General features: G+C 40.3%; 1 protein-coding gene across 1 annotated transcript in view; it reads left to right on the forward strand.

Annotated features, from left to right (window-relative positions):
- CNTNAP2 (contactin associated protein 2) overlaps positions 1–12400 on the forward strand; it is a 1529860-nt gene that overhangs the window by 304156 nt on the left and 1213304 nt on the right. The window contains exon 4 of the mRNA XM_055129775.1: positions 11923–12070. Within this exon, the coding sequence (XP_054985750.1) occupies positions 11923–12070 (148 nt within the window). The remainder of the gene's footprint in view (positions 1–11922; positions 12071–12400) is intronic.

Here is a 12400-nt window from a genome sequence, read left to right on the forward strand (position 1 = left end):
TCAACACCACATCACTCTCCCCAGGGGCTGATACTGTTAGAGCTGACATTTATTAACATAGAATAAGTCCATGAAGACCAGGGCTGAGGTATTTCTCACAGCTGATCAGTACAACAATTTCCTATTCTGGTTTTGCCCATGTCATCACTACATGTGAAAATCCCTACACAGTGCTATTTTTTATATTTCCTTGGTGCATTTTTTGCAGCTGGCAGATAATTTTTAATCTATTCTGTTATTTTCTGCTATATTATTCTTCCCTGGCTGAGATTTTTGGCAAACCCTCTGGAAAAAAAATTAAAAGCCTAAGATTTAAAGGTATCTAAACTATCTTTACCTAGGGACACATCCCAGCCTTAGAGGGCATTAGGGGGATAAATTTCTCACAAAAAATATCAGTTTAGGTTTGAAGATGTGGGTGGAGAATCATTATCTGATGTATTTGGATGATGTCCTTGGAAAGAAGAGAGAGAGGAATAGTCATAGACTGAAGAGAATATTATGTGATTCCTCCCCCAGAATTAAAATGTAACAGTCTCATAGGGGAAAAGATACTCACTGGTTACCCGAGTATCTGAACTAAGGGCTGGCAAGCTACCCATGGCGTATTCAATATGCCAAAAACATTAACAAGTCTCACAATGGAGACGTTACTGGTGCCCGTTCGAGCAAATCAATGAACAATGGGATGACAGTGCTACTCATTCACGGGATTACCGGGAATTAACATCACCCCTATGTGTATAATTGTCACCATTACTGTGGCCAAAGTTCCCGTGCCAGCCCATTACCAGGAGAGACCTCACTTTGTATTGCCTACTCCTCTCTTTTCCCTCCAGTGTCCACCAGAGCCTTCAGTAACCAGTTTTTAGCATGTCTTGAACTTGGTCTTTTCTCTTCTGGTTAATTTGCCTTTATAATTCTTTGAATCCATCTTTTGGGTTTGCTAAGAACAGGAGAATTAAAAAGAAAGAAGCCAAAATCTTTGGAATTTTCATTCTGCTACATATATGAAATAAAGGAAAATATAGATGAGAGAAGTAAATTATCATATTCTTCTAATTCAGATATTTTGTTGTTGCATAATTCTTTATGTCTATTTTAGTAAAATAATTCAAAACTTCCTTTGTAATTCCTGCTCTTCCAGAGATAAAATATTTTGGCACTTATCTTACAATATGTCAGGTTTTACATTACCAAAAAATGTGTATTTTAGGAAAGTTGAAGGGAATTATCTAGGGGAACATGTAAATTTGGATGGTGGGTCTAAAAGTTGTAAATTTTTGTTACTTCTTGCATTTCTTCCATGATTTTGGCACGATTGTTATACCACCACTTCCATTATGCACATGATTTCTGTTATTCTATAAGCTTATATATTATAATGACATTCCTATACATATGGGAGGATTTTATTTAATACTCACTATTGTCTTAAATCAGACAGTATTAGCATGTTTTTCCCCTCATAAAATTTTTCATAAAATATGGCTGTTAACTATTAATGGTAATTAGATAGTCTTTTAGAACATCCAGAAATACTAAAAACCTCAAAACGTAGATGAGTGGGAGTTTGGGAATGTACACCAATATTAATTTCCTTTATAAGATGATCAACTGATATTTACTGAATACTCACCAGTGTACAAAAGTCTTCACTGATAACATTCATTAGGCAAAAGGGATTTGATCCCAAATTTCCAAGCTGACACACTCACTTTTTAAATAATCGTTGGGAGGATGATCAAAATAATGAACTAAATACATTTTAATGAATGGGACAGAGAGTATCAGATGCCAGAAGTACCTAGAAAACAGCAGGGTTTTAAAGAAAGATGGTCTGGGGATGTCCTTACAGCCAGGAGGTCTGATGTATTTGCACAGCTAGATCCAGCAAGTGACAAGAAGTGTAACAGGTAGAATATATTATGAAGTTGCTTCTTTCTTTCCTGTCTCAGCAGGGAGAGTAACTAAATTCAGAGACTTGCATCCAAACAGCAGAATGGAAAATCTATTTCTACATTTTGATATAAAAGTCTCGCATGGGGAAAATAAAAGTTAAAACTTGGCAAGAAATAACATTTTACTTAAAGGAAAGTGATTATTGTGATCACCGGTTTATGACATCAGCTTAAGGAATAATCAATATGTATTTCTATTGTTGCAGAGAAATTGGATATTTTAGGAAAATAAGATCTCTTTTTATGTGCTGCTGTTTCTTTCAAATATTTTTTTCTGATATGAGACTTGTCAGTAGCACTAAAATCTCTCTGTAGCTCACTTACACAATAGCCTAGTGTTTCAGAGACATTTCTCAGGCTCAGATACTTTGTTCAGAAAACCTTTAAACTGAAATATCCATTCACATCTGGAGTTCCAGGAGACTATGATTCCTGGTTTTAGGTTTCATCCAAAGAAAGGGTTTAGTAAGGACTAAATACATTTTTTCTTTTCGTAAATTACATCATACGTTATACTTCAGAACCATCATTTTGAATTTAGGGAAAATTTTAGATTATGTGTCACAGAGAACTTTCTTCCAACTTTTCACATGTTTTCTTCCAGTCTGCAAAATTACATGCTTCAGGGGATAAGAAAATGCTTTCCCAAAGCTTATTGATTTCTAAATTCCAAGTGGCTGACAAGTCTTTTGATGGTTTTAGACTTTCATATCATGAGTTGAGGCAAGAATTTATTTATTTGAAGCTTCTCTTAGAACTAGGGGTTGGCTAATGATAACCCATGGACTAAGTTTGTTCTTTATTATTTTTTAAAGAAAAAGTTTTTATCTAAAGAAATTCAGAGAGACGCGAGCATAGAAGAAGAGATTGAAACATGCATTCAGGAGAGAACACGGGCTTCTCCAGAGTAGCAAAAACCCTTGCTGTTATTTCAAACTGTGTGAGCTAACTTGGTCTTTAAATTGTTGAGGGACTAAAAAAAAAAAAAGAAAAGAAAAAAAGAAGGAAGATAAAGGATATGAGATACACAGGAAGGCAGCCTACATGGTATAAATTTTTTACTACTTATTGTATAAATGCTACAGTACTACACGAACAAAGCCCCTTTTTGAGATAGTAAATAAAAAATCACCGGTAGCAGAGCAGATCTCAAGGCAATGCCATAGTCCCAAAGCATCTGTAATGGATTGTTTAGTCCTACTTTGATGAAGTTGATCAATACTTTTATATATCTATGAAATATATATTAGTGTGGCATTTGTTTAAGTCAACATCTTGCTACTTGGGGCCATATGGAGAGTTCAGGGATATCCCAAGGGTGGGCCACAGGTGAAAACGACATAGGTGGGGAGGGTGGGATACAGCACAAGACAAAAAAGATAGTAGATGGTAGACGGGGCTGGAGGGATAGCTCAACGGGTAGGGCATTTTCTTTGCATGCTGCCAACCCAGGTTTGATTCCCAGCATCCCTTATGGTCCCCTGAGCACCGCCAGGAGTAATTCTTAAGTTCAGAGCCAAGAGAAACCTCTGAGAATTGCAAAAATTAAAAAAAAGAAGAAGATGGTAGATTCCACAGAAAAGAATAAAAGTGGAAAGGGAAAAAATACATAAATAAATATTTTTTTAGCTCACACAGGAATATTAGCTTGCTTCAATGTTTCTACGTTGGTCTTGAATTTTTGGTTCAAATTTACTTGGTGCCCTTGAATGTCTTTATATGTTTTATTACATTTAAAAATATATAAGCATACTGGAAAAAAAAACAAGTGCCCGAGGACAGATGACTGGTTAAAGAAACTTTGGTACATCTATACAATGGAGTACTATGCAGCTGTCAGAAAGGATGAAGTCATGAACTTTGCATATAAGTGGATCAACATGGAAAGTATCATGCTAAGTGAAATGAGTCAGAAAGAGAGGGACAGACATAGAAAGATTGCACTCCACCCAAGAATAGTAGAAAAAAGTACCAGGAGGTTGTCTCCATGGCTTGAAAGCCAGCCTCACATGCTGGGGAAAAGGTAGCTCAAATAGAAGAGGCAACATCAAGTAAACTGTGGTTGGAGATCCCACAGGGGAAAGGAGATGCGTGCTGAAAGTAGACTAGAGACTGAACACTGTGGCTACTTAATGTCTCTATTGCAGACCACAACACCCAAAAGGAGAGAGAGAACAAAAGGGAGTACCCTGCCACAGAGGCAGGGTGGGTGGGGTGGGAGGGATACTGGGTTCATTGGTGGTGGAGAATGGGCACTGGTGGAGGGATGGGTTCTGGAACATTGTATGAGGGTAACACAAGCACGAAAATGTGTAAATCTGTAACTGTACCCTCACGGTGAATCACTAATTTAAAAAATAATATAAAAATATCTATAAGCATAAAAATACATGTAATAAATTTTAAATTTATTACATTTAAAAATATATAATACTCTGTTTATGTTTTTGTTGTTCTCTGTAGAATGATTGTTGTGTGAGATGCCTCACTGTATAAAGAATCAGGCCTTCGATATTGTGCAATTATAATTATCATGAATCACGAAATCCCCGTTAATTGTCGATTTCTCGAGCGGGCTCAGTAACCTCTCCATTTGTCCTTTCCCTGAGATCTTAGAAGTCTCTCTCGACTCGGCCTTCTCAATGATGTTGCACTGGAGGCTCTTTTAGGGTCAGGGGAATGGGATCCAGCTTGTTATTGGATTTAGTATATGAATACACCATGGGAAGCTTGCAAGGCTGTCCCATGTGGGCAGGAAACTCTCAGAAGCTTGCCAGTTTCTCCCAGAGGGGGAAGCAGGCTACAAGATATCTGGGATAGCTTCTGGGAGCTTGCTTTTAAATCTCTGGATGTTGGCCATTGATGGAATTACACACACCTAGGTTCTTCTGCCGGTACCTTCATGCGTGAGGCCTGTCCGAACGTGTGGATATTATTGAATCAACCCATTATTGATTCAATAATAAAATATAACCATGGAACAGATTAAAACTAAATATTTTTAAGTGGAAAAGGAACCACTTAAAAAGAGGTTGAGAAACCCCAGTCTAAAGGTAGATTTACTTTTAAATGATATTTTCAGTTTAAGATGACTTCATATTTGTTTAAAAATTGGAATTTCTGAAATAGATTTACAAATCTGAACATTTTTATCCTCAGCTCCATGTCTTCTCATTTTCCTGGGTCTGTGAAATATTAAATGACTGTAACACAGTCAAGTTATGTGGGGGAAATGCATTTTATTTCCAGGGCTGATGGTGTTTTATTTATTATTGCTAAACAAATCAATGTAGCATAGCAAACTAGTCATTTTTTTTTCTTAGAAACTGCATCATTCACATTTTTAAGTACTTGCATCAAAAATGTAACAAAGGGCCTAGCCAAACAGCTCATGGCTCTGAACGCCTGCCTCGTACGTGTAGAATTGTGAGTCCAAAATCTAGTGCCACAACAGGTGGCAAATAGGAGTCTGGGTGCTGTGTTGCCCTTGGTCTCTGGCACCACAACTTCTTGTCTTACCGCAGTCAAGTGTGTAGATTTACTAGAGCAGAGGCTGTTAGGGCGGCAGATCTCTGCCCGGGGGAGGCTCGGAGAAACAAAAGAACAAAACCGAGACAACTCTTTCTGCAAACGCAAGGGGTTTATTCAAGCCAATATAGCTATATCAGGACCTTCAACTGTGCCTGAATAATGCGGCAAAGCTGAAGGGCCCGAACTCAAAAAGCGAGCTGTTTTTATACCGTTTTGGGGGAGAAAAGGGAATCACGCATATTTGCATCAAAGGAAATCGCACATATTGGACCAAAGGAAATTACACCTGTTGGATCAAAGGAAATCACACCTATTGGATCAAAGGGCATCACACATAGGTCACTTAATTTGCTTATCTCAACATTTGTTGACTGTTAACTGTTTCCCTGCAAATGTTTGCTTATAGTTCCTAGGGCAGTTTGTTGGCCCATTTGGTGACAGTTTCCTGCCCAGCGGTAGGTGGTCGGTAGGTCGTGAAAACATCTTTCAAAGCAGCCAAGCAGTTACAAAGGCAAATTTAACCCTTAACCTGCCCTCCTCTTCAAGGCGTGTGAGCACTCAGTGAGCACTTTGGAAGCTGTTCAGTCACCTTCATGAGGAAGCATAGCTCCGGAAGAGCATGTGTGTGAACTCTACAACTAAATGAGTCGCAGCCTTTTGTGAGGACTGAGTTGAACAAGGATCATGTGGAGTGCCATGGGACAGTGTCCTTGTGTCCATGACCCCAAGTCATCACAGCAACAGCATCAGCAATGAAGGGAAGGGAGGAATAAAACTTTAATTTTTATTAAATAGGCTGCTGAGATAGTGCAGCAGGTACTACCATTTACTTTGCACACAGCCAACTTGGGTTTGATGTCTCGCGTCTCGCGAGGTGCCTGTAAAAAACTAAGGCATGCCGAGGGGCGTGAGCACTCACGAGCTCTCTGGGCGGCTGTCTCACCACCCGCCTTCGGTGCTCTGGAACCACTGTGTATGGGCTGGATCGGGACGGCCGTTGGCCAAGGACAGGTGAAGGAAGAACGAGGACCAAGCTGGTTGCTGATTAGTTACCGTTTATTCAATCTTCAAACTTTCTCATCTCCCGCACTCCCAGCTCCGACCTCTCTCTGGATCTATTGCAGCCTCTCTCATCTCTCTCCTAGCTTTTCCTCTCTCGCCCTTGCCCCTAGGTTACACACTGCCAGGTAGCAAAATCAACATTAGAAAGCCCTTCCTGAGGGCTGTCAGGTTCAAAGGTAACACAACCTAGGAGCATTCCAAAGCCCTTTCTGACTGCCAGTAGGAAAAATACCTCTTAAGGGTTTTTCTCCTCTCCTTATTCCAAACACTCATTAACAACTTAATACTAGTTATTTTTGTATGAACATAGCAAGAGATACATTGAGGCTTGCAAGGCAGCTCTCAGACTCAGACTACAGCACTAAGGCCAGATTAATCGTTCCTCACCCTAGCAGGGTCCAAATCTAGTTAATGTTTGGATCATGACAACACTTGCCCATGATCAAGCTCTTAACTTATAGCTAAGCATTAGGCACTTTGGCCAGGCCCATCTCGATGCCAGGGTAGCATACAACTCACCACTTGCCCTGGGTCTGTCCCGTCCCTCGTTGGGACCCTGCTTTTGGGGGTACTAGGAAGTAAGGGCAGCTGAGGCTTAGGTGGAGAGGACAGATGCCCAGGAGGAAAATATCATGTAGAGTCAAATGACTCCCAGGTTACAAAAGCATCGCATTTGCTAAGTTTTCCTGTGTCCATACAAAAAGGACATTGCTCTGAATAAACTATGCAAAGGACTCAAGGGGAAGAGAAAAACAATATTTACAAATCAACAGAACACTAAGACAGAAGCTACAAATAAACAAAGAGGAATGGGAGCACTGTAACAGGAGTAACCAATAAACCTAAACTACCTGAGGCTATGTTATTCTACAGGTGCCCTGAATCTACCAGGAGCAATCTCTGAGTGCAGTGCTAGCACTAAGCCCTGAGACCTACCAGGTGTAGCCCCCAAACAAACAAATAAAATAAAATAACATAAAAAATAAAATAAAATAACTTCAAAAGCAGAGCTTTCAGTGTTATTGACCCAATAGCATGAGTATGTAATGGGAGATTGTGTGACAGTAGAATGTATTACTTTTGCTAAAATTTGTGGAAATAAAATGAGAACTAATGTATCTAGACCAACTGTGTTATATAACAAATGGTCCGGATATTTCCTTTTTGTCTGCAATGTGATAGCATCAAAGTGATCTATCAGACTTCATGTTTCTATACAAACACTTGTTACAAGGCGTCATAACTAGTCTGTGCCATGCTTGGAGAGAACTACTGTGTCCCCAGCTGAAAGTGTGATTCTCCAGTAAGGATCATTGTGGCAGTTCAAGAGCCACCTGGTCAGGGCTTGTTCTTAGCACCAAATCAACTTCCTTCTTACTCCAGGTCTGTCTCTGTGCCTGAGTCCCCTGAGTGCCACTGAAGTTGGTGACCCTCCCGGGTGTAAGGCAGGAGGAGAGAGTCGGTCACTCTCTCCCAATCCGCCTCTGCCACCCCAGGACTCAGGGTTACTGGGTTCCTGTCTCACCTCTCAGAAAAGAATTTCAGGAGTAATGAAGTAAGGACAAATTTTATTTGGAGGGTTTTTTAGGAAGGGGAAGGAGGGAGAGGATGTGAGAGAGTAACGCACTAGGGAGAGTGAGGGCTTCTCCAAAGGCAGAGAGAGCCCCCAGACACACTCCAGCATTAGACACGGAAGCCTGAAAGTCCACATCTCAAGAGGGGAGATGCGGGCAACACAGCTAAATCATATGTTTCCCCAAGGACCATGAGAGTTTTCTGCAAGGTTGGCTTTCTGTAGCTGCAGTGCTACCGAAGTCCTTATTTCCCAGGAAATGTTTTGTCATTGCCTTGAGGAAGGGACTTTCCTTATCTACCGGCCTGCCTACATCCAAGCTATGGATGCAGTTCCCTCCCAGAATAGAATATCCTGGCTCTGTAAGGAGGACTTGTGCTAGCCCTCGGCCAGGGACGGGGCTAGAGGCAGAGCAGATCCTGAGTTTCCTATTCTGCAGACCTGAACTCTGACCCAAAAGGCATCTGCATTCTTTAAGGAGCAGCAGTTTTGCCTGAGCCCCATGCAGTTCCACTTAACAACGTGTCACTTATTTGGGTCGCCAGCGTCAGGAGAAGTTGACCTGACCTTTGTGAAAGACTGACCCCAAACTACCTAAATGAGAGTGTTTCTAAAGGAACACAGACAGTATCTAAGACAGACCTGGAGTGTTATTAGGTATTGTTCGTTAAGTCAGTAGCTACACCTTTCTGTTTCTTAACATTCCCAAGTGTGACTATATAAAAAGTTGTTCCATCTATATGTACACCTTAGTATTCGGGGGGCGGGGGGTCTGTCACATCTCTGAAGAGTGTGCTCACCTTACTTAGTTTCCTGCTGATTGCCCTGCACATGAGAAGTCCCTGTCCCTAACAAACAGTGTGGAGTGTAGGAAAAGCAGGTCCTTGGCACTGGTCCTACCGCTGACGAAGCTGCCGTTAATAGGGAGGGGATGCTCTTCAGAGGCCTTCCTGTGAGAATGAACGAGGTACAGACTCAGAAAGTAGAACTTGTGTCTTGTCTATGCTTTCTTTTTCAAAAAGTAAGTTAACTTCCCTGAGCACAAATATTATGCTCAGAAGCCTCTGCATTTTCTCTGAAGATTTCAGATAAATAATATTTATAGTCTTTTACAATATGCATATTTGTTGCATTTGTATTATTTATGGCTGGTCCCGATTTGCCCTGCCATATACTGTAATAACACAAAAGTCGAGATCTGAAAATTTGCTCTGTTCATGCCGATATCCCAGTGATTTGAACGTCTGTGATGCAGAGCAGGAACTCATGTGTGAATGATTTTGTGAATGGTGTAATAAAATAGATGTGTGGTTTGTTTGTAAAGTTAAAAGCTAGCTAGAAAAAAAAGGAAAAATCTTTACTACTTTTCTTGATCAATGTTTTTCAGCAGGGTGCAAAAAGATGCGGTGTTTTAAATGTTCAGATTCAAGACCAAAAGTTCAAATACTTATGTGTAGTGAAAGCAGAAAGAAGGGAGTGGCTAGTGTGAAGTGATACTAGTATTACGCTGCGTAGGAAAGCCACGGGAAATATGGCAGGAATCATCTCTGATGAATATCCACCCCAAATTTCAAAAAATGAGACTGTTAACCCAAATGCAGATTTCTGGAGCCATTTCAACATCAGATCATTTAGATTCTGAGCAAATCTTTCAATATCTCCCTATACATTTTGTGCCTTACATTTTGTGTAACATGAACACAAAAAAGGGTTAAAATTTCTCATGGGAAATCAAACTCCAATCTTTCATAGCAAAGCTGTGTATTCATATTAAATATATGTCTTCTGCTACAAGTAGCAAGATGACATTGGTAGAGGGTTTAGGGAAGTTTTGTGACAGTGGTGAGATATGGTAATTGTGTACATCAAAACAATTAATGTTAATCCTATTTAAAATATGCTACCTATCCTCCAATGAGAATTTTTAAAGATATATTTATTTGCTTCTTAGCAGTGTTGTACCTTTTAAAATTCCTTGTAGAAGGGAATTTTGAAAAACAGTATTAAACTAGCTTTATATAGGAGTGAATTTAAAATATCAGGTCAAGAATACAACACATTAAAGATAGAATAGGGTGCTTATATTTTAACTTTTAATGATTAAAAAGCTGTCCACGAAAGAATGTTCTGACATTTAAGAGACCATTTAAAGAAATACAAACGAGGATCTAATAAAATAGTTTTACAAAACTTAAGCTATTGGTATGGCTAGAATGTCTCTGTGATATTAAAAAAAGCTGGTGTGGGGGGCTGTAGAGATATTTCAGTGGGTATTTATCTTGCTTGGAGACAATCTGGATTCAATCCCTTGGACCCCACATGGTTCCCTGAGTCCTGCCAGGAGTGATCTCTGACCACAGACTCAGGGATAAGTCCTGAACATAGTCAAATGTGGCACAAGAACAAAAAAGTTGGTACTTAAAATAAACCTATTTCTAATTACTTGTTTTATATGAAGTTAATGATGACAATATCTACTTAATGATGGTAAAATATGAGGATCTCAATTATATCTTCCCTGTACTGTTTTTACTAATATTTTCCTCATTAATAAATTGTAATTTAGGGGTGATATTTATTTTGGTTTATATGTACATATTTCTTGCTCTGTATTTATTGCCTGATAAATGATTTAGACATGTAGGCTGAGTGAAGACTAGCAATCCATTTATTCTCTGCTGATAATATATAGATAGATAGATAGATAGATAGATAATATAAAGTATCAACATCAGATAAAATGCATAGGAAATCATTCTTTTGGCAGAATTTCTGTAAATGAAAAGAATGGGATTAACAAATTTCTGATCTGCTGGTAAACTCTCAAAATGTCTTTGTGTCAAAAGGAAGTAAAAAAACTCACCTCTCACCTCTACACCACATATTTAGTTGGGTGTTTTTTGTTGCTGCTGTTGTTGTTTGTTTATTTTGCTTTTCTTTTTAATATCTAACGTATGTTGAAAAGTCTTATGAGTTTCAACAGCAAGATATGTACGGACTTTTAGGGTTTTTTTTTTTGTTGTTGTTGCTTTTCGGGTCACACTCGGTGATTCACAGGGGTTACTCCTGGATCATGCACTCAGGAATTGCTACTGGCGGTGCTGGGGGACCATATGGGATGCTGGGAATCGAACCCAGGTCAGCCGAGTGCAAGGCAAACACCCTACCCGCTGTGCTATCACTCCAGCCCCTGTATGGACTTTTAAAGCCAAGTAATAAGATCGAAATCTCTAGGAATTGTTTATTGTATTACTTACATGCAAAAGACTAGAAGTCCTAATGTAAGTGTGTCTTGGCTGGTAGAGAGGGTGCTGTAGAATGCTTTATTCTTTTCCCACAAGTGGGTTCGCCCATATGGAAGAACTCTTGGGGACTTTGGCTCAGTTCCCATTGAAAACTGAGCTTTGGGCAGGGGAGGTAGCTTTCGTGCTAGAGACATACACAGGACCCTGAGTTTGATGCTCAGCATCACATGGCCTCCCCAGTAGCTCTGCTGCCCTGTGAGCATCTCTGAGACAAGTCCCAGACCATCAGGCCGGTGGTACCCTGCTGAGCAATGCAAGGGAGTGAGCCCCGTGGGGTGGGGTACTCTTACCTCCATTCACGCAAGCCTGAGGTTGCTTTTCCAATAAAAGGGGGGAGGGGAGGAATTAGAGAAGGCTTTGAACTTAAATCCTTGTTTTGGTGTGAGGAACATAAAATCCCACTTTGGAATAAGACTATTTTAAGTTCATTTCAACCCATAAAGCGTTTCTTTCCAAAAGGCTAACCGAAACATCCCGTTTCTCTCTCCAGGCGTTTCCTGGGAACACTAACTCCGACGGGGTGGTCCGGCACGATTTACAGCACGCGGTGGTCGCCCGCTACGTGCGCATGGTGCCTCTGGACTGGAACGGAGAGGGTCGCATCGGGCTCCGAATCGAAGTCTACGGCTGTTCTTACTGTGAGTGTCCCGAGGACGAATCTTGGGGTCCCTGCTACTTTCATTTAAAAAAAGCAACCGGCTTCTTTTCTAATTATTTAGCATTACTTGCTCTAGCATTAAACATGTTTCTTTTCCAGTCTATCAATTAAGTTGGAGGGGGCAATTTATACAAGTACATATTTATACAGAAGCATATGAACAGGAATATCTTATCTTGGACTGGTGAGATAGTTCAGTGGGTCCGCATTTGTCTTCCATGTTAATCCAGGCCCACCCAGCTTCCTTCCCTGGTGTCCCACATGGTCCCCAGGACCACTGCCAGAAGTGATGCACGATTGCAGAGCCAGG

This window comes from Sorex araneus, chromosome 1 (genome assembly GCF_027595985.1).
Source record: "Sorex araneus isolate mSorAra2 chromosome 1, mSorAra2.pri, whole genome shotgun sequence".
Classification (NCBI taxonomy): Eukaryota; Metazoa; Chordata; class Mammalia; order Eulipotyphla; family Soricidae; genus Sorex; species Sorex araneus.